This window comes from Epinephelus moara, chromosome 14 (assembly GCF_006386435.1).
Source record: "Epinephelus moara isolate mb chromosome 14, YSFRI_EMoa_1.0, whole genome shotgun sequence".
NCBI classification, from domain to species: domain Eukaryota; kingdom Metazoa; phylum Chordata; class Actinopteri; order Perciformes; family Serranidae; genus Epinephelus; species Epinephelus moara.
Window position 1 is genome coordinate 12,735,823 of NC_065519.1, and position 22,314 is coordinate 12,758,136.

The 22,314-nt window shown below is 39.8% G+C and overlaps 2 protein-coding genes across 3 annotated transcripts in view; one reads left to right on the forward strand and one right to left on the reverse strand.

Moving 5' to 3' along the window:
* Positions 1–629: 629 nt before the first annotated feature.
* pls1 (plastin 1 (I isoform)) lies at positions 630–11,944 on the reverse strand. The gene is made up of 16 exons (XM_050062596.1): positions 11,781–11,944; positions 11,309–11,399; positions 9,258–9,418; positions 9,039–9,168; positions 8,764–8,896; positions 8,596–8,677; positions 7,615–7,780; positions 6,456–6,598; positions 6,272–6,367; positions 5,769–5,979; positions 5,393–5,471; positions 2,618–2,732; positions 2,388–2,521; positions 2,152–2,275; positions 1,938–2,071; positions 630–1,835 (listed from the first exon to the last, which is right to left on the reverse strand). The coding sequence occupies exons 1-16, from the start codon at positions 11,784–11,786 to the stop codon at positions 1,697–1,699; spliced, it is 1,944 nt and encodes a 647-aa protein (XP_049918553.1). The 5' UTR covers positions 11,787–11,944; the 3' UTR covers positions 630–1,696.
* Positions 11,945–16,426: 4,482 nt separating this feature from the next.
* LOC126401116 (glycogenin-1-like) overlaps positions 16,427–22,314 on the forward strand; it is a 12,500-nt gene continuing 6,612 nt past the window's right edge. The window contains exons 1-4 of one of the 2 annotated variants that reach the window (XM_050062216.1): positions 16,427–16,568; positions 21,342–21,480; positions 21,581–21,755; positions 21,923–22,085. In XM_050062216.1, coding sequence (XP_049918173.1) covers positions 16,427–16,568; positions 21,342–21,480; positions 21,581–21,755; positions 21,923–22,085 — 619 coding nt within the window. The remainder of the gene's footprint in view (positions 16,569–21,341; positions 21,481–21,580; positions 21,756–21,922; positions 22,086–22,314) is intronic. The other variant, XM_050062217.1, reaches the window with a different exon arrangement.

The window sequence follows — 22,314 nt, forward strand, 5'->3', positions numbered from 1 at the left end:
TAATATTCCAATAATGGATTATAATTATTGATGCATTCATGTGTTTTATGTTGCAGTAGTACTGGTGTCGGCTATATACTGTCAAGTAGATTAACCGTTATGTCTTGTAATAATCATCTGAAAGCAAAGTAACTAGTGACTAACTAAAGCACTGGAATGAATGTATATAAATGGAGTAAAAAGTACAATATTCCCTTCTGAAATGCACTGAATTCATAGTAGCAGAAAATTGAATTACTAAAAAGGAAAGTAACGTAAAACTTCAATAATAGCCCGGGCTATGGCTGAAATCAACGAGCCAATATTTGGAACAGGCGTCTATATGGGACAGGCCTTTAATTTCTTTCACACAAAACTTTTGCTTAGCAAAGACGGAAGATACAATCAAGTTGTTTATTTAAACCAGTGTGAAAATGACTTGAAAATATATGAATTATGATCATTCATTTGATCTAGCTCCAACAGACAGCACATCACAGCACATCAGAGAGAGAGTTAGTTACGGCACTCGAGGATTATGGCACCCAGCATACCGACACGACACCACTTTATCCTGTTAAAACAATACTCATGACTTGGATTAATTTGAATGAAAAAAACATTTGATTCTTTTGATCTGAGGACCCTTACGGACTAAAGGAATATGAATAATTTACAGGGTAATCGAGGAATGGAAACGTAATTTCAGGTAGCCAATAACCCGGTTTTATACATCTAAAGAACTTGGTAACCAGACCAGGCGTCAAATTGAGACAGGCATTTATTTGTCTGTGTCGCTAGTAAAAGGAACTGGGCGTTTAATTGTGACTAGGTTTTTAATTGAAGTTTTATCTACAGTACTCACATAATGCACTTAGTTACTTCCCATTACTAATTGTATTCTTTCTGTGTTTAAGTCAAAGCAATTTTCTGTATAGCCCAATATCACATACAATGATTCCCTGTATGTTCAACAACAAAGCCTGGTTCCTCTGTGTATACCTACATGTGCACATAGGTTAGGTGTTTTAATGTGAAAGTTTGCTTTTATGGTAGTTTACCTTAGGTTGTGTATTTCAAAATCACTTTAGAGTAGGTTGCAGAAGCTGATTCTGTCGCCCCAGGAGGAGAAAATGTCTTTGTGCATTTATAACGTAATTCCCCCTTTTTATTACAGCTTTTTGAAACACAATGGATCAAATCAAATCTCCTTTCTATTGTCCTAAGAAGTAGCCCAGTATCTCTAAATCAACGTATGTATCTCTCCTTTATTTACCTTGACACAACACACACACATACGCCGCTGCTCAGTACGTTTAATAGATTCTCTTTAATAATTAAATAGCAATATTCAATGCACAACATTTATAGACATATGTGTATGTATGATTCCTCCTTTTCTGTTCATATAGAAAAAGAAGCAAACAGATGTAATGCGCTATTAAATATAATATAACAAAGAACAATTAGGAGCTTGTTCGACAAAATCACAGATAACAAATGCAGCGGTTTTGCTGATGGGAAATGATTTTCGTCTTTGCGTTCGTCGTCTTGTTTGCATGAAAACCGAGATAGAATAACAGACTTTGTTGGTGATCACAGCAAGGTTAAAGGTCAAAGAAAGAAATTACAATGATGAGAAAAAGATAGATGGAGAGCGCATAGAAATAAAATGTATATTGGTGGTTGGTTTCCAGGTGGTTTGTTCATGTCTGTTTCAGCGGTTGGCCTTTTTCATACTGTGGCCCATGAGGGAGGCGAACAGCGTCAGCACCATCTTGGGATTCACCTCCACCAAATCGTCAGGTAGCGCGTACACACGAGCTCCGATCTTACGAGCCAATGAGATCGCATACCTGGGAGAGGAGCAGGAAGAGAGAGAAGTTAGGAGATGACGATCTGACGACAAATACAAAGATGCAGGAGAAGGAAACAACTGTCAAGATTTTGTCTTTTACATGGCGTTGTTGTGCTTGTCTGCCTCCTTCATCCATCCTTTCTCTCCTCTCTTCACCATGTCCCACTTGACGTTTCCGGGAGAGATGGCATCAATCAGGTCGATCACAGGCAGGCTGGTGCTGATCAGTTTGTCCTGCAGAAAACGTCAAAACAGGGTCAAATGCAGCCTTGTGTTTATTGCAATACACCACGCACTCACACACACACACATACCTTGAAGCTGCTGATCTGTGTGTCCTTGCGTTTCTGGCTCAAGGTGGTGTTGACCCAGCCGAGGATGATCTGATCTCCAACCTTCTCTCCATCACCCAGATCTGACAAAACCAACACTGTGTACCTGAAGCATAACAAGCAGGATAGATAACTCGTATTCAAACTACTAAAACTGATACAAATGGAGGATCTGTTTGCCAAGTGACACGCCCCACAGCTTTGGACGATGCACGTACCTCCTCATCAGCTGCCAGACCAGCGCCAGGGTGTGTATCCGACTCCCCTGATTCAAGTTCTCTCCTCCGATGCCAACCAGAGAGAAGTGAGCCACATCCCTGCCCAGCTCCACGGCGTAGTTACAGTTTTCCAGCTAAGATATGTGAAGAAAAACACGGTTACTTTCCTTTATGTTTGCCATCAAACGTTTTTTGTGATCACCAGCTTTCTTTGTTTAAAATGTGGACACCTTTTTCATATTGGTCCCGAGGACAGGATAAGGCGGTTGGTTGACTTTCTTCCAGTTCACCGGCACATTAACCTTCTCATAAAGCTGCATGATCACCAAACCATCACACAGGTCCCTGCAGAGGACAAAAAACAGAGAGAAAGTGAGGAACATACGCATCACAGCAGCAACAGTTACTTGTGTTGTAACAGGACTTTCAAAAGAAGCTGTTCGGCAACTTGAGCTTATTCAGGATGCTGCGGTGAGGGTCCTGACAAAAACTAGGAAATATGACCACATTACTCCACTTCTAAAATCCTTACACTGGCTCCCTGTCACTCAGAGAACTGATTTTAAAACCTTGGTGCTTGTGTATAAATCACTCTGTGGCTCAGCGCCAAAATATATCTCTGCCTCTGCCTTGTAAAGCACTTTGAATTGCCCTCATGTATGAAATGTGCCGTACAAATAAAGCTGCCTTGCTTTGCCTAAGTTTGGTTCAATATCGCCAATTCTTACTCACTGACAGATTCTGTTTGTTGATCGTAAATGTCAAAGAGTTGCCCGATTTAGAGTCTGACATTTTCAGGCTTGTGCACAAAAAATGGGTTTCTAGTTGAGGCGTTTAACACTTTGTTGATATGTTACGAGCCAAGTCCAGTCTGCTGTAGACCCACTATGTTTACATTTGATTACCTCTGGCCCAATAAGGAAATAAATCAATGTGGGATCCAGTATGTCCCTAGCAGATTGACATGGACTCGTGACCTCTTTATCTTTTAAATAGTCCTGTTTATGACACTTATTATAACTAGTTAACTCACTTTAACAGCAAGAACTGTATCTTATTGTATATCTCTTTTTTTTTTTTAGATTATTTTGGGGCCGTTAATGACAGGACAGTCTGAAGTGTGAGGGGAGAAGAGAGGAGGATGACATGCAGCAAAGGGTTGTGAGCTGGAATCCAGCCTATGGCTACTGTGGAAAGGACACTGCCTTTGTACACGGGGTGCCCACTCTACCCACTGAGTTACTGAGCACCCCATTGTATATCAGTTTTAACTCATTGCTGAGCTATGTTCTGCTACTTACTGTATGTTTTTTGTTGATTTATTTTATGTTTTATTACTGGTGCTTGTTGCTTGTATGTTCTTTTTGACGGGCCCTAGTGCACAGTGGTTACTAGTTACAGTATAAGACGCACACACACACACAACTGACAACTGTTTATAAAAATGCCAGAGGAATCTAATTTAGGGAGCTTTGCTACTTTCTCCTCCTGCTCGTTTCTCTCCTTTCCTTTCTTACTGCCGCTTTTATGTTTAAACAGCATGACTCCTCGTTGGACTTGCAGATGTGCTCAGCTTATCAGTCAGATTTTGCACCTAAACTAGCTCCTGTATCATGTCGTCTTGTCACATGATTACATAGAGACTTTAGGCAACATCAACATACATGTTACCAACAATCATCACTGCATACTTGTATATGACAAGGATGTAAAAGAAGTTAAGAAATTATTAATTTAGTTGAATACTCTTTTAATATATAGAGTTTATTCAGAGTTTTTATAGTTTATATAGAATAAGCATTTCATTTTGCTATAGGCTGCATGCCACTGTCTATTTTACCCAATCAAAAAACCTTGCAATGTCTTCAGATTGTTCAGAGCTCAGCCGCAAGACATTCAACCAAAACCAAGAAGCACGACCACATCACACCAGTTTTAGCCTGTTTGTTTTAGGATTGACTTTAAAATCTTAATTACTTTCAAGGCTCTCCATGGCTCCAGATTACATTTCTGACCTGTTAGTCCCCTATAAACCTTTACATTGTTTGAGATCCTCGAGCAGAGGTCTTCCGCTTGTCCCAGAGTCCAGACTGAAGATGAAAGGGGACAGAGCTTTTGTCACCAGGGCACCGAGGCCCTAGAATGAGCTGCGCCAGGATATAAGGGTCCCTCCTGAAAATGCACTTCTATCAGAAAGCATGTCCTGACTTTATCTGAGCTGTCTGTCCATTTCATTGCTATCCTATTGATTTTAATGCCCATTTATTACGGTGATTTTAGCTTTGGCCTTCCTTATTTAAATCCTTTCTAGATAATATTTTATGACATGTTATTTGTTTTATTCTTCTTGTGTTTTTAATTGTGTTTAGTTTTATTTTACAGCACTTTGTAACTGTGTTTTGAAAGGTGCTATGTAAATAAAGTTTATTATTATTATTACTATTATTAAAAAAAGAAAAGAAATAAAAACAAAATTATTACTATTTTTAATTTAATTCAAGTTTCTTTATAAACAGCTGTAGTTCTAAAGTGGCAATCTGAATCATTCGCAAGTAAGGTGTCACTCACCTGGGCAAATTGTTGACAAATGACCTACTACCCTCATTAAACTGAGCAGGCCTCAGGTATAAGTAGGTAACTAGAAATGTTTAACTACAGTCTGTTATTTCTAAATAGCAAACTGCTGCTATGAATAACAGACTGTTGCTATGGACGCAGTTCTGATCATAATCTTTGGAGGACCACTTCAAATAAAAAAAATCCTTTTTAAATCAATATTTTGTCTCAAGTTATTGAATTCTTTCACTAGTAGCCTTGTAAGAAGCAGGATAATATAGATCCAGCAGGTCATTATTGTGAAATAATCCCCTCGATTCAAGGAGTCATCACAGTGTTGAGGTTTATTTCACAATGATGACCTGCTCATTGTACATTGTCTCTTACAAAGTGTCCATCCCCTCTTTCTTGATAAGATTAACCGCACTGATGTGTAACTGATGACATACCAGTACAGGTGGTTGACATGTGGAGAGACGCCCAGAGAGTTCATCCAGTTTCGAAACGTCTTCTCCTCGTTGGTCTCAGCTGGAAAGACATGAAGACATGATAAACATGCACGTCTATCAGCTGTTCTCACACAGTTACTGTCACCTGACAGGGCTGGTTTACATTCAGCTGTAGCTTACAGTACATACAGTATATGGATTTATGGCTGCCATAACTTGTCACACCCTGAAACATTTATGTTGGTGGACTTTTCATTGGGTTTACGAGCTCTGTGTTTAGCTTTACATCAGTTCCCTGTACATTGCATACACTCTGGGTCGATAATGAGCAGCCTCAAGACCGTGATTTGACGCAGCCTGATAATACTGGACTCACGTTCTATGTGTGCTAGGTCGATGCTGTTGACGCTGCTGCCGTTGATCTGACCCTTCTGCACACCAGGGTGCATGTTGTACAGGTTGGCTACGAAGGCCAAGTTGAGTTTGCTGTTCCCGGATGTGACGTCATGAGGAGAGACAAACTGCCTGCAGTCCATGCGGGCCGCCTGCTGCAGCATCAGCTCAGCCCTCCGGTCCAAATTACGCTCCTTCACATAACACATAAACAGACTCGTGGACATGCTGGTACAGATGCTACATACATGTAATCATACCGCAATGCAACAGGAAAGCCACCTGAATGTATCTGCAGAATGATAAAACCCAGAATAACATTTTTAAGTTGAAACAAAATAATAAAATCACATCTTACGCCAATAAACCCTAAAAATAAATACTCACACAATCACATTTGTCAGTATCTGGTGTCACCATTAAATCTGACATTTTCCATGTAGAAGTTTCTCACTGTGATTTGAAAAGAAAAACAAACCAACTCACTTGGAGGCCGCTCATATCGATCTTAACGTTCATTTTGTAGTCGCGCTCTCCTTGCAGAGCAATCTGGTCCAACAGGTGGAAGTAGGCTCGAGAGTCCTGCAGTGGTGCAGAACGAGACGGGGTTACACTCATGTGTTTGTGGTATTATGTGTGTGTGACTGTGTGTATGTGTTCTGAAGGAGACCTTAATGTCTTCACTGAAGTTTCCGATGGTGCTTGTTCCTGCGTTGCGTAGATGATGGTTGACCCAGCGGAGCAGCAGGTCCTCAGGGGAGAGAGACATCAGGTGGTCCAGGTGCTCCTTATCTGACAGAAGGCCGATCAGATCTGGAGACACACAAGTCATTAGGTTAAAAGTCTCTACTAAAAGTAAAAGTAGGAGTTTAATCTTTTTGGGGCGAAAGCATAAAGAGCTTAAAGGAGCTGTATGTGACATTCAGAGTATATCTATGATTCAGAGGTTGTCTGCGCACAGCTCTCAACATGGAGGTGGCTAAGCAGGCTAACGGTGCTAACAGCGCGAACAGTGTTAACAACGGCAACAGTGCTGACATATCTAGTGTTGTTAACCCTCGGAGACATGTATAGCTGCAGACACATTCTGTAAGTCACGTACACGACACGCCCCTACAAACCGCACTTCGTACTAATACAAGACAAACCCAAAAACACAACAGTTAGCTGAAGCCTGCGTCAACGTGACTAGTAGTGACTAAATATGAGGCAAAACGTAGATATAATCCACTTTTAAACTCATTATACACAAAGACGTGATTCACCTCATAAAAAAACAAGATGTAACCCTTACTCTTACCTTTACCCTGAACTTAACCGCCTTTCTTTTAAGCTAACACTTCCTAGCTAGCTAAATGCTAACCTAGCATTTTACCCGGGGCTTCCACTTCCAGGCCCAGCAGTGAGGGGGGCTGAATGTGGACTGATCTGTAGGTATGGTAAGCGCATCATGTAACGAATGGGTGGGTCACATAGCTGCTCCAGCCACAGCTATACCCGCTTGGGTGTTTTGCTTCTGTGATGACACTGTTCTGCCATTGTGCGCTGGAACGGCGTTAACAGTGGCAACTGCAATATGAGTGCAGTGTAGAGTGGCAGCAATTAGCTAGTAGGATGTCATTTCTCCACCATATCTTTACATAGAAAATAGCGGTTTGTTGCTATAATAACACTCTGAATATTGCATAAAGCTCCTTTAACTTCACACCTCTCCTTTAAAAGAATAATTATAACATAACATTAATATTTAGAACATTAACTGCATTCCAGTGAGTTTAATGGCAGACAGTAACTGTGAAGTTAACGTGTGTGTGTACATGTGCGCTGACCTTCGTTCCTGCTGATTTCTATATCAGCAAAGAGGCCAACCTTGATAATCTGCCAGAACAGTCCCAGGACCAGATGAGGCTTCCCAGCCATCAGATCATGGGCGTCAATGCTCACCACCATACAGCCGATCGCAGAGGCTGAGTTCAGAGCCAGGACCAGATTCTCCTACAAATGAATTATGTCGATTTTTGCTCAAAGTCAGAGATTTTATAGCCACATGAGAGCACTGTTGCAATTTCCGTTGTTGTAACAGCTCAGCAAAAACAAAGACTGTGGCCTGAATCCTCCAAATAATAAATTACTTATTGGAAATCAAATGGAGCACTTTAACGGATGGATAGATATCATCAAGTCAGAAATAAAAGGGCAAATATGTGAGACCATGCTCATTTTTCGATACTTCTCCACAGAGGAAGCCATTACAGAATAAAATTAGATGTAAAATAGAAAAAGTATGCAGGAAAAAGTTAATATATTACAAGCTGTTTGCACGTTATTGGACAACCAATCTGTTGTCTTAAAAATCTACAGTTTGGATCTTGAGTTTGGAGCGTGGAATACGCCACAAGGTTACAGTCCTAGACCACCGTATTTTTTTGGTTAATATTGGTTTATATTGAATGATGAAGTTGTTAATACCCCATTGATTTGAACTTTGTTTTTGGAAAGGCTTGTTTATTTGGGGAATGTTTGCTTGGGGAACTTTGTTTTCATTTTGTTTTGAATGCGACAGTCAAGACAATCAGTTCATTGTGTCATCTTGCAACTCTCATTACATCCTGCAAATCAGTCAACTCTAAAACCAACCGAAGCATCCTGGATCATCAAACAGTGAGCAAACTAAACCAGAGACAGTGAGTTCATCGTATCTCCCGTTATGGCGTCTGTGGGCGGCTATTTTTGAACTTATTTGGGGGCCGCAATAATATGTATGCCAGTAAGTTTTACAATATGTGACACATTTCTTAGCTTCTACTCACTGTCATTGTGAAGGTGGTAAGTTTCTTAGTGTTGATGACTCTTTCATCGATCGTGTTAGGCTGAGACAGGTTGATCATTTTGCTGAAAGAGAACAAGGACCGTGAGTGAGTAAGACAATTGCTGCATGTCATTTCAGATGTGTGTGTGTGTGTGTGTGTGTGTGTTACCATAACAGGATGCCATCACGGACAGAGGCAAAGAGGCTTTCATCGTTGGGGTTCATGGGCAGCAGATGTTGGCAGTCTGGATCTTTGGCCAAGGCTTTGTTGATCCAGTTGACAAACGCCACCTTCTCCTCATCTAAACACACACACACACACACACACACACATTAGGATACTGAGAGTCACACTTGTAATCCTACCCTAATAAAAAAAACTGACACAAGTGGCATGACACACACACACACACACCAACACACACAACATATACTCTCTCACACCAGAGTAGGAGTGCTGCGTTCCCTCGCTGGAATTCCCCGACGTTCCTCCGAAGGACCGGATCCCGTCCCTCCTTGAGATGGTTTTCCTAAACGTCTCACTGAACTCCTTGCTCTTCAGCTCCTGATAGATCTGAACATGGACACGCTGTGTTACTCCATGTGTAGCTTTGATGAGCAAGTTCACATATTTCCTCGCAATCTATCTGCATCAGAACTCACAGAGACAAATTCCTCGAAGCTGATCTTCTCGTCCTTGTTGGTGTCTCCGGCGATGAAGGTCTCCATGATCTCTCGCACCTTGTACCCCGGCAGGGAGAAACTGGCCTCCCTGAACAGCTCCTGGAGCTCGAAGTCGCTCACGAAGCCGCTGTTATCGATATCTGAACACAAATAGGCAAACAGACGAACGCACACACAGATACAGTGAGTCAGTTTGCTTTACAAATATTAATCTGAAACTGATGAGCTCAATATTTAAAGATAAGATAATAACAGCAAGGACAAACAAAAGACTGTAATTTCCTAACAATCTAACTTAATAATAGGTTCTGTAGTTTGGTGTTGGTTTTAGGGAGAATAAAGACACTAAAGTTAAATTAGTTGTGTTGAGTTTATAAGCAGGTATTGCTTCATAAATAATTATTAAACCTGAGTAAATATTATTTAATTATTGATTTATTATTGTAAAGTTTGTTCTCCTAATATGTTGAATTGTATTATACCATCAGCTGACCTGCAGGGCACTGACCAAGCTTTTGTCATCATATGTTACTGCAAAGTGTGAACATGACATGCAAGTGAGCAACCAAAGAGTGATTTGCGTTCAGAAAAGGAAAAAGGAGAATTACTATTGCAGAGAGAAAGGGTTAAATACTTCCTTCTGCACAGTGATACGGTTGGCGGGAAAAGTTTGGTAGAAAGAAAATAGTTCCTACATGAAACTGCTCTCAACAAGGTCTGTGGATTATCTTGAGTAACCGGGTCATGATTTCTGGAAAGAGACATTGCTGCTGAGTTTTTCAAATGTAAGTTTTTTGGTGCTTCGAGCACCACAAGCTGAGTGCCATCTAGATCCATTATATTGGAGAGAAGGCAGACATCTCTACGGCTGATATCTCCAACACTCTGCAACTCACACCACAACAATTGAGACTGATTAATAGAACAGGTAAGAGGAAGAATGTGTGTTTTTGAATTTGGCTTTTATCTTGCTAAGGGTTTGGTGTTCTTTGCCATGAACATTACAGCCTCACAGAGTCACTGACTAGGTCGGATTTATCTTTGGACCCCATGGAAGGTCCTTGGTTATGCTTGCAATTCATTAGACCATGTCCAGCTGGAAGTATGCCAATCAAACACTGTCTTACTTTTACATATAATTAGAACCTAAGAACATAGTACTTTTCAAAAACCTTTCTATTTATTTGCAGTTACATGTCAGCTCGTTTGTAGGAAATTACATTAAGTGGAACCAGTAAAATAAAGAGTTATGCATCATTTTAAACTGGACAAAATCTCTGTCTCACCCACTTGATCTGCTTATCTTTTTTGGCTTGTATTAGTAGATCATGCACCAATAGGAACATGACATTCCTTATTCATATAATAATAATAATAATAATAATAATGATAATACATACATATATATATATATATATATATATATATATATATATATATATAGCTGCCTTTCAAGACACTCAAGGTCACCTTACAGGTTCAGAGAGAGAAAATAACAACAGATTAATAACGGAATAAAGGGAATAAGGAATAAAAACATAAAAATAAATAGCAAAAAACATAAAATAAAATAAAATGAATAATAAAAGAAATTATATAAATAAATAAAAAATAAATAACAATAACAATATAACAAAAAATAATCAGCAAAACAAGTTTACAGTGAATAAGATTTAGTTTAAATAGCGGATATGTGTAGCCAGACTGACAAGAGTCAAACTGAATAGGCTATTTGAAAGAGATGAGTTCTGAAACAAGATATTGCTCACTATTATCAGCATCTTTCGGTAATTATACACTTATGATAACTAACTGATAAAACCTGGTGCTGTCTCGTAATTGCATCTGAAATCTCACACACAATAGGAACACACACTCAACAACCCAAGCAAATATCTTGCATAAGAGTCATGCTTTATGGTCAGCTGTAAACATGTTACTTAAGCCAGGAGTCTTGTCAATACACCTGGTGGGTCATGTTGGGTGTGTGAGTGTGTGTGTGTGTTTGGGTATGTGGGTGTGAAACTCACCAATCTTATTAAAGGCCTCCCTGAGATCTTCCAGGTCCTCTCTGGAAATCTGTGTGACGTGATTCTCCATGCTGGCTTCTGCTTTGTGTACCTGAAACACACACACACACGCACAGTTCTAAATCACAGTGGACACAAAGCTCTTGCAGGACTGATAATTATGTTGACTTAACAAGGGAGTGTGCTTCATTTTAATGCTCTAAACACATCTATTCAGAGAAATCATTCAACCACAGACACATGACAAACAAAAGCTGAGGAAGTGTCCAGTTTATGCTGGAATTGGTCGAGGTAGCTTTGTGACTGCTCACTGATATTTCTTTACACTATTCACACACATACAGACACATCCAAACACCTTAGTTCCTCTAAAACCCCTGAGGTGACATTTTACAATTAAGTATCCCTTTGGTTGTTTGCTTGAGGACACGACAACAGAAAGACAGAGTGACACCAAAAAAGACACAACTACCTTCATAAGAGTTTCCTGCCAGTCCTGTCAAGCTACAAGCCCCTCGCTGCAGATCCCTCTGGACTGGGCACAGGAGTCGAGTCTTCCGGAGATCTGCGAGGCTTCAGACCGGGGCAGAGCGGAAGCTGGATCCCGGAGAGGCTGGAGAGCTGGTTATCTCTCCAAGGAGGAGTCACTCAGGAGAGGCACAGAGTGGACCTTTGGCCTGCCTGGACCCTGGGACAGGCGTAGGCTGACAGTTAACATTTAACACCTCAGCTGTGTCATCACGTTACTGTCTGCTTAAAGAGGTCTGTCTGTGTCTTCCGGGCAATTGATTTGCAGTTAAAGTGCATATGTGACTTACCATACATCCTATAAAAGAGAAAGCATCACAAGTTAAACACTAAAACACACATTGTGGGGACAACAGGTTGGAACAGAAGATACAAATAAAACACAAGAAACTGAATACATAAAATAAAAGCACTGATGAGGGTAATTAAAAAATGTGTGTGACAAATTCAGCAGGTGCTAGTGCATCTTAAGCCCTGATCATTGCCATAGTCCTAACCTTATCGGGCTACAACCCATCACTAGAAAAAATGTTGCCATGATACGCTTCTGCAAACAGATATCTTGAAACTTTACAATTCTTTATGTTTCAGCAATGTAGTGGTTATCGTGTGGTTATGTTTAGGCACAAAAACCACTTGGTCATGGTGAGGAATAGATCATGTTTTGGCTCAAATTATCCATGTTTGGTGGCACAATTGCAGCTGGAAAAGCAGTGACGGGTCATTAAAAACAACTGGTGTTGGTCTAGGGTCTGCAGCTAGGCAGCCATTTCACCTGGGTGTCCCGCCATCCACCAATCCCTACACTTCCCGATGACAATGTCAGCTCATATACATGTAATCAGAGCAACATCACTTTAGAAACTTTGATAAGATACATAAAGAATGTACAAATGTAACCTATCCGTGGTTTGCAGAAATGTACAATGCCAACTAGTGGCGTAAGGTAGATACGATTGGCCCCAGTGCACGCTACTGTGCACATAACCTCTTGTCGCATGATCAAACTTCCAACGATCCATCCATTTTCATCCGCTTATCCAGGGCCAGGTTGTGGGGGCAGCAGGCCAAGCAAAGCACCCCAGATGTCCCTCTCCCTAGCAACACTTTCCAGCTCCTCCTGGGGGACCCCAAGGCGTTCCCAGGCTAGATGAGATATGTAATCCCTCCAGCGTGTTCTGGGTCTACCCTGGGCCTCCTACCAGTGGGACATGCCTGGAACACCTCTAACGGGAGGCGCCCAGGAGGCATCCTGATCAGATGCTTGAACCACCTCAACTGACCCCTTTTGACATGTAGGAGCAGCGGCTCTACTCCAAGCTCCCTCCGGATGTCCGAGCTCCTTTCCTTATCTCTAAGGCTGAGCCCAGCAACCCCACAGAGGAAACTAATTTCGGCAGCTTGTTTCCCCGAACTCATTCTTTCAGTCAACACCCAGAGCTCATGACCATAGGTGAGGGTTGGGACGTAGATGGACCAGTAAATCGAAAGCTTCGCCTTCAGGTTCAGCTCTCTCTTCACCATGATCCTTTCAAACCAATCCATCTGACGGATAGAAATGTATACATAAATAATAATGAAAAAAAAAAACCAATCATGCCACTTCCTGTATTTTGTAGAAAAAGTATTACCATTTAGAATGAAGGGTTGATTCTAGTGTAATGATTTTTTGTCACGTTTTTTAACAGCCCGTGCACACAGTTTGCATTTCTGTCGAACATGTTTAAAACATGAGGCCTGTGTTTGCCTGCACAGCCTGCTTCCCTACCACACAATGCGCTGTAACCTGAGGCACAGAGCCAACTGCATCACTTAGATTAAACTGCCCCACTTAAAAGCACCACTGCCGCTTTACTGCAACAGTCACTCTTTGTTCCAACAAACTCCAATGCTTTAAAGCTGCAGCAGATTATTTCTTTTTTCTTGTGACACTCAGTGACATTTGACCTGTATGTTCAAGTTAGGAAGCCTCAAAGAAACATGTTTCTGCAGCTACAGTATAAGAGTTTACATTGTGCAGCCAAGTTCACCTGTGTTGGGAATAGCTGAACTGTAATGTAAGGAATCAATAGAAGTAAGGAGCTTACATTCAGTCCCGTGCAGGCTGAAGAGCTCAAAGTCCGGAGAGGGCCAGTCCAAAGTAGAAAAGCAGCCTTTTCTATCAACACTTTATGCTCTCTCCTTACTCCTTTCTTGTCTTGGCCTCACCTCCTTCTCTCTGTTTTTACCTGGCAGCTCCTCCTCTCACCTCACCACCACCCAAAACACACACACAGTCTCATAATCAGCCAACACCAAGACACAAGACTGTGCAAAATCTTTCCCTCTTGGCTCAGACAAACACACTAAAGACATTATTCTAACTATTCAGTGCAAAGTTACACAGAATCTAAATGTTGCCCCACACAGATAAAGGACTCCATCTTTCTATCTCCCCTTCAGGTCTCTTTTCCTCAGACACCTGATCAGCCCAGTTTCACTCTGTGACTCCGAGGTGCTCTCCGGTTACTCTCTCCTCCTGATGGCCGGTCTCAGGCAAGCGCTCCACCTCCAGACGCTGACGTACGGGCCACAGTTTTGGGCTGTGGACCCTGAGCCAGGATCAGTTGTTGGTGTAGAAGTGTAAAGACTTTCTCATAAGCCTCCTGCATTATTCACTGAGAACTCAGAGCACATGCGCAGGAAGGTGGATAGAGCGAAAACCACGTAGACATACAGCACACACATAGACTTTAAAATACAACACATTGCAATTCCTCCCTCTGGCTGTAAAAAGATTGCACTCTTCCTGATGCAACTTCAGTTTAAGAGTCCTTCACGCAGGACTTGAAAAGCATTTTAAAGTTCAGCAAAAATCAAGTGAGCATGACCATGACTCATAACTCTGTCAGTGTACATAAGGGCATGTGAGTTTTATATTCAGGCTGACATGAAATACACTGGACCTGCCCTTTAAGTAGAGAGACAAAACATTATTGCATTACACACTTAGTCTTTCATCTATGTTTATTTGATGTAATAATAGCTGGGTGTGACCATCCCCACACCCACCTGCATGTTGGTCGGTTGAGCCGTTGATGCTTCACTCAGTTGTAGTGTGAAGTCATGACCACTGAGAGGCAGTGTTGACTCAAGGTGATGAAGTAAAGAAGCCTTCACTGTTGTTCTCAAAAAGTGGTGTAGTGAAGGTCATATGAAACGGTGGGTTTTGGGAGTCGCCCTGCTACAAGATTTTAGCCATCAAACACTGAATTTCCTGCATTCTGGTACATTTTTATGCACCAATTTTCACCTACTCTGCATCAGTTACGGTGGAAATGTTTTCATTTCATCAAAATAAAAGTTTTTATCGGTGGAGACAAATGCACATGTTCTAAATATTTAAGGAGACGTGTCCCCGGCATCCCCCCACCCCAAATCTACACCTGTGCCTAATATGCTGGGTCAGAACAGGGAAACACTCACTTCCTTGTATCCAGTAGTAGAAGGAGTCTTCAGATCCTTTACTTGTAAAAATAATAATACTCAGTTACAAGTAAAAATCCTGCACTCAGAATTCTACTTAATCAAAAGTACATAAGCTTCAATTTTATACCACATGTTGCTATAACTCACCATATTTCAGAGGGAAATACTGACCATTTTACTCCATTACATTACAGCTATAATTCACAGGGTGTAGGTTATGTTTCAGTATCTTGGGGGACACATATGTAACAGGAGGTTTGGTGCTTCCTCCAGGAGATTTTGGACATCTGACACTTACTGTCCTGCCTTCTGCTGAGTTTTTATGCACCAATTTGTGCCTTTTCTGCACCTTACTTGCAGAAGTTTTGAGTGACAGACACTTAATTTACAGCACTCTTGTGAATATTATGCATCAATATAAGGTGGAAATGTCTTTAATTTCATCAAAATAAAAGTCTTCTGCTACTTTCATGTTTTTATTGTGGATGACAAATGCACTCGTGCTAAATATTGAGGAGGAATATTGAGGGATCCCCCTGAAATCTATGCCAATGCTTGGGCCCACTAGTTACTTCGCAGATTTAAATTATGATCAACAAATAAATTATAATGCATTAACCATCAGTACATAAAGAAATTAAAATTCACCCCACATTTACCAGCATAAGCGATGCATAAACATTGTCTCGTAGACCCCATCCCAACCTTTAGTTAACACGTCTGTATTAGACATGATTAATATGTCTGTATTAACAGGTTATGTACCACAGTCCTTTAAGGTAGCTGTAATTAAACCTCTGCTAAGGTGTTAGCCAACTATAGACCCATATTTAATCTTTCCTTTCTTTCAAAGATCCTTGAGAATGTAAAGATAGTGGGCTTTTTTTTAATAAAATAGAATTTAATTGAATAAACATTGATGGATCTGTAATTTTAATCCAGTGTTGTTCTGCTTCATAAGTATTTTCCCTCTGGTACTTTAAATATTATTTGATGTTAGTAGTTTCACAGTGTAAATGCATCACTTTCACTTGTAATAGAGTATTTCATAATTGTGGCATTACACCACAGCATCATTTCTCTACGCAGGGGGGGGGGGGCGTGTCAGCTGTCACTGGTCACATGACCCGGAAAATGTGGGGCTTAATTCCTGTGTTGGACTGCTCCCAGCTGCTGAGACTCTGCCCTTCGCAGTGCAAACCCTCCGTCCGCCCCATCACGACCCCCGGGCCCCTGCTTGACTCTCCTCATCACATCATGACGGGTAAGACACCCACAGCCACCGCCGCACTGACACCGGAACACGGCCACTCCAGACCGGACCAGAGCTGCGCGAACTGCCCTCATCTCCTATAATATCGCGAATTTATTAATGAACGCAGCAAAAAACACCTGCTGTAATATTCACTGATTTTCATCTACGGACATTAGTGAGGCAATAATATTTAATCGCTAGCATTTATTTTATATGCTGCGGCCATTTAAAGGATTGTGATGTGTTGGATTTGATGAGTTGCTGCAGCGGTTTGGACCAAAGTAAAGCTGACATGTTAAAATACAGCACTTCCGGTTACAGTTTTCAAAGTTAAAGCGCTTTGAGTGCAACTGGTGTTGAGTAAGACAATGCTTACGTAAAAGGAGAATTATGTAGACAGAGAAAATACAATATATTACTTAAAAAATACATATTTTGAATAGATTTTTGCTCTTAGCAGCTTTGATTATGTCAATACTTGTATTCATATCAACATTTTAGAGTAAAAAAGAAAAACAAAAAACAAACTGTAATGACGTATCACATAAAAATCTACATTTAAAAAAAAAAAAAAGAATTTAAATTTAAAACATTTTAGATAAAGATCCCCCAAATGTGTGTGTGTTTTTTTTTTAAAAAAGTGACATTTTAAAGTTAAAAAATAAATTTGTTGATTATTTTATCAGTTAATTGATTAGTTATTTGGTCTATAAACATCAGAAAAAGGTTAAAAATGTTTATCTTTGTTTTGTCCAAAACCCATAACTGTTCAGTTAATTGTCATAGAGGAGTAAAGAAACCAGCAAATCTTTAATTTTATTTTAAATTACAAGCCAACACGAATACCAGGTTCCAATATATCTATTCTTCCGTTAATTGATAAGTTATTTGGTCTTTAAAATGTATGTAATATGTTGATCAGTGTTTCCCAAAACCCAAGATGATGTCTTGTTTTGTCCACAACCCAAAACTATTCAGTTTACTGTCATAGAGGAGTAAAGACACCAGAAAGTATTCACATTTAAGACGCTGTAATCACTGTTTTCTTAAAGAAATACGTTATTCGGACAATCAATAATCGAATTAGTCGGCAATTTATGTTATAGTCGACAACTAATAGATTAATAGATTGATTGTTGTGGCTTTATTTGTCAGTGCTGTCACTTTTTGTAAATTACCTTAAGCAAATACTTCATTTCTTGTAAATTACAAGTCAAGACGAATACAGGTTACAAAATATCTATTTCTTAGGCAATCAGTGAGTTTTTTTGTCCATAAAATGTCAGAAAAAGGTGAAAATATGTTGATCGGTGTTTCCCAAAACCCCAGATGATGTCTTGTTTGTCCAAAACACAAAACTTGAGGAGTGAAGAATCACATTTAAGAAGCTGTAATCATTGTTTTCTTAAATAAAATAAAATAAAAATACTTAAACCGATAAATTGATCATCAAATTAGTTGACAAGTCATGTTATAGTTGAAAATCAATAGATGAATGGATTGAGTGTTGCATATTTGTCAGTGCACTTTTTGTATATTACCTTAAGCAAATCTTTAATTTCTTTTTAATTAAAAACCAACACAGAGACAGGATCCAGTGTATCTAATACGATAATAGTGGCTGACGTTAGTGTAGCTGCTCTGATGTTGAGGTGTGATTACTACACAGCCAAAGCAGAGTGAAGTCAAAGTGGAAGTGCAGACTGTGATATTGCACATCAAGGTGTCACAAAGTAGGCAAGCGGAAATTACGTCAATGTCATGACCAACGTTGATGATTTCTCCATGTACATGTAATTGTAGCCTGATAGCTTAGCTTAGCACGAAAACTGAAAACCAGCTGCTGCCTATGGCTTCACATCTACAGCACAGACATGAGAGAGGAATTCATGTTCTCCTCTTAGTCTTGTCAAGAACGCAAATAAGCATACATAATTGACAAATCTTTTAAGGTGACACCTGCATTATTACATCATTTCAAGGCCTGTTATTGTAGAGGAGCAGTGAAGTAAATGCTCGTTTTAAGAATTTTATTTCAGTTTATACTGCATCCACATGTTGCATATTTCTAAATATATTTGTTCTTAATCAAATTACAAACTAAATAATTAGCTGATTAATTGAGTGGTCTGTTGTGAGAAAGTTCATCTGACACCATTGTTACTATTGATTTAAGTAGTAAAGTCATTCCTTTAAGGAAAAATGCCAAAAATTAACTCTTAAATATGAATATTTGCTGGTTTTAGAGTGTTTGTTGGACATAATTTATTCATTTATTTAACCTAATTCATTCTTACTTATTCTACTCTTGCATGAATATTTTACAATGGATTCTTATTGTGTCTAATTTTTGTTTTCTATCTTTATTCTATATACACACACACACACACACACACACACACACGCAAATATATACATAAATGTATACGTATAGAGGTGTGGGAGACTGATTTTTTATAGTTGTATATTGTTGCACAACATATTTGTAAATCTATAAAACAGTATATACACGTTTTATACATCGTCACAAACTGCAAATATTTTTATATTTATGAAAATTTTACATACTAGTTTTATACATTTAAGTAAAATGCAGATATTTTAAGTAATACTTTACATTTTTACGGCTTATAATTTTCGATCAGAGTGACTGTAACGAATCACAGTTTCTTCCCGGGATCAGTAAAGTTTTTCTGATTTCTGAAAAATAAGCAACTTAAAGACTTTTGGCTTTAGAAAAATGCAATGGCATTTTTCCACATTTTTCTAGACCAAACGATAAATCGAGAAAGTAAAATAAATTGGTAATAAAAGTGCTTTTGAACTGTTCCCTGATCAAACTTTGTTCCGTAGCTCATGTGTGCTTTTATTTTTTAAAGAAAACCCTATTAACTTCCTGGGTTAATGTCAGGTGTTTGATTAACTTGACTAGTTGTTTCTCAGTGCGGACGTGCAATGCGTGGCCTTGAAGTTTTTTTTCTTTTCCTAATACTAGAAAAGGCCTGTAGTGTCGCACTTTTTAAAGTGTATTCCCAATAATGTGGTCTAAAGGTAAAAATAATTTCAAGAATACTCTATACTGTAATATAGGATTAATAACAGTCACCATATGCACATAGGCTGAGAGAGAACTGCAGTTTTGCAAGCATCATGTTAACATATAATTACATATAGGAAACAATCTCTATGCATTCACTTTGCATACAACTATAAGTTTGCCATTACAATATATATATATATAAATGTATATTTTCCCAGCTTGTTCATGAATTCACTCCATTGTGTTTTAAATCTGGTGCACTCACACCAGATAACATCATTGCTAACATTTAAAAGTCATTTACCAGAATGTGTTTCTCATAATTTTGTGTCCTCATGATTCTGAAATGATGTCACACCCAGAGGTGTGCAGGTCACATGGCTTTATGCAGCCACAGATAACACTGTGGGAACACAGCACATGCTTCCTGTACAGCCTCGTAGGCGAGACGGGCCTTACACTCTCATGATAGTCAGCTTATAGTTCCTTGAAACAGACCCTAGCAACCGTACAGCACTGCCCCTCCGATCAGATCAGGATTCCCAGAAGTCCCCTACCCAGCCCTCGACAACACACACATTCAGCTGAATGAACACTATCTGCTGGCTCTGGGCCTACTTTCATTCAAGCATAAACACAGTGTGCCTCCTGCTGTCGGTAATGTATGCATGGCCCCCATGGATATGCTAACAACTCATCAGACACTGAACTTCACACAAGAGGCCTGCAGAGGAACTAGATATACTTGTACTGGTGCAGTTTGTTATACAGTGTCGACCGGATGGGACAGTGGATGTGATGGTTCCTGTTTCTCATCAGCAAAATATAATAGTGTATCTTCAAATTAAGAGGCACCGATGGTTTGAGCAGCATTTGTGCTGGAAAGTACACAAATGTTTTATCATCTCTGTCAGAGGAAGTTTACTCACTTTAATAGCAAGTGTAAATACAAATGCTCAAAACAAGCCACAACAGCCGCACGTGAGTAGCATGGATCATATTTTTTGAGCTAATAAAAACAGAGAAAATTGTACATTTACTTAACTGTTGTTGATTTGTTTGTCTTATCTGAGCAACATAAAGTTTGGCTGTTTGGCTGTCCTTAATGGAGGAGGAGGTGTAAAGAGTTCACTGTGTAATTTATTGGTTGTGACACTTTTACAATACTTGTTGCTTATGCTATTTATTAGTGAAGAGGCTGATGTGTGAGCTCACAGTTGTTGCCAGTTCAGGGTTGGATATTAGCTCCAGACACCAGCCAAATGCTGGCAAAATATGCAAATGGATGCTAGATTTGCTTCACTCACCAGCCAAAAAAACCCACAATGGTAATCTGTTGAGTGGCTGGTAGAGTTTGGTATCCACCGGTCACAGTGGCAGGTGGACATAAGAGTTCATTTCTAACCCTGTGTCGGTTCCAAAAATGTCACACATTTCAATTACAACTTGGGTTATTGTTCTGCAATGAACTGTCAACTACAAAATGCATCGTCTTGTAGAAATTTTCCTGACAAAATTAAATTTTACACACAGAAATAGTCCCTCTTAAGTGCTATAAGCAGTTATTCACACCTATGAATTCATCATTTTCAAACAGCCCTGGTTATTCTGATAAATTTGATGTACAATACACCATTTTTTAAACTAATAAAAGACTTATGCAGGCAGATAAATAGAAGTAGGACTGACAAAGGAGAATCATATGGCTGATAAGTGTGTGTATGTGTGTGTTTTTCTCCAAGCAGACGAAGCTTTTGTGACGCTGGCCACAAATGACAGCTACGCCAAGGGAGCGATGGTGCTCGGCCAGTCGCTACGAAGCCACAACACAACCAGGAAACTGGTCGCACTCATAGGACCTCATGTTGCAGATCAGTGCAGGTAACGCACATCACTGATGTTGGGGTAAAATTTGACAAATGTCCATATCCAACACACACACACACACACACTGACACAAATTATACTGTCTGTGTCGTAGAGACGTACTAAGCTCCATTTTTGATGAAGTGTGTGTGGTGGACGTTATGGACTCCGGTGATGCGGCGCATCTTGCCCTGATGAAGCGTCCGGACCTGGGGGTAACATTCACCAAACTGCACTGCTGGACTCTGACACAATACAGCAAGTGTGTGTTCTTGGACGCAGACACATTGGTAAGACAGAAACCTGACAGCAGCAGAAAACATACAACTTATGTTGCTTGCTCTTACAACTTATTGTTCTGTGATCACAACATGTAACAGTCTGTTTCATTCATTTTTTCATTTCTTTTCATGTTATATCTATCTACTGTTCTATCTACTTTTTTTAATGTATTCAGGTGCTGTCAAATGTAGATGAACTCTTTGAGAGAGAGGAACTATCTGCAGCGCCAGATCCTGGTTGGCCAGACTGTTTCAACTCCGGGGTTTTTGTCTTCAGACCGTCCAATGAGACGCACGAGAAGCTGCTCACATTCTGCAGTGAAAACGGCAGCTTTGACGGTGAGACGCGAGTGTATTTATCCATTTCTTTTTCTGTCCCTTAATGGCTGGCTAAAAGTGAGAGCGTAATCTGAAGAGACATGAGGAAATGCACTCCCTGAAGAAATATAATCATATTTTTGGAAAAATGAACCAGTGATTCCAGAAAGAAGCAGCCAGAGGGGTCTACAGTCTGTGTTTGAAGGATATATCCAGGATGTCAAACTGACTCAGCAGCAACAACAGGTTA

What these genes read in the sequence shown, in the direction of transcription:
- pls1 (XM_050062596.1), bottom strand. An exon ending in CATGTCAACCACCTGTACTG is followed by an intron (nt 2,733 to 5,392) that starts GTATGTCATCAG and finishes TGTCCTCTGCAG; the next exon opens with GGACCTGTGTGATGGTTTGG. An exon ending in TCGGGACCAATATGAAAAAG is followed by an intron (nt 2,522 to 2,617) that starts GTGTCCACATTT and finishes CACATATCTTAG; the next exon opens with CTGGAAAACTGTAACTACGC.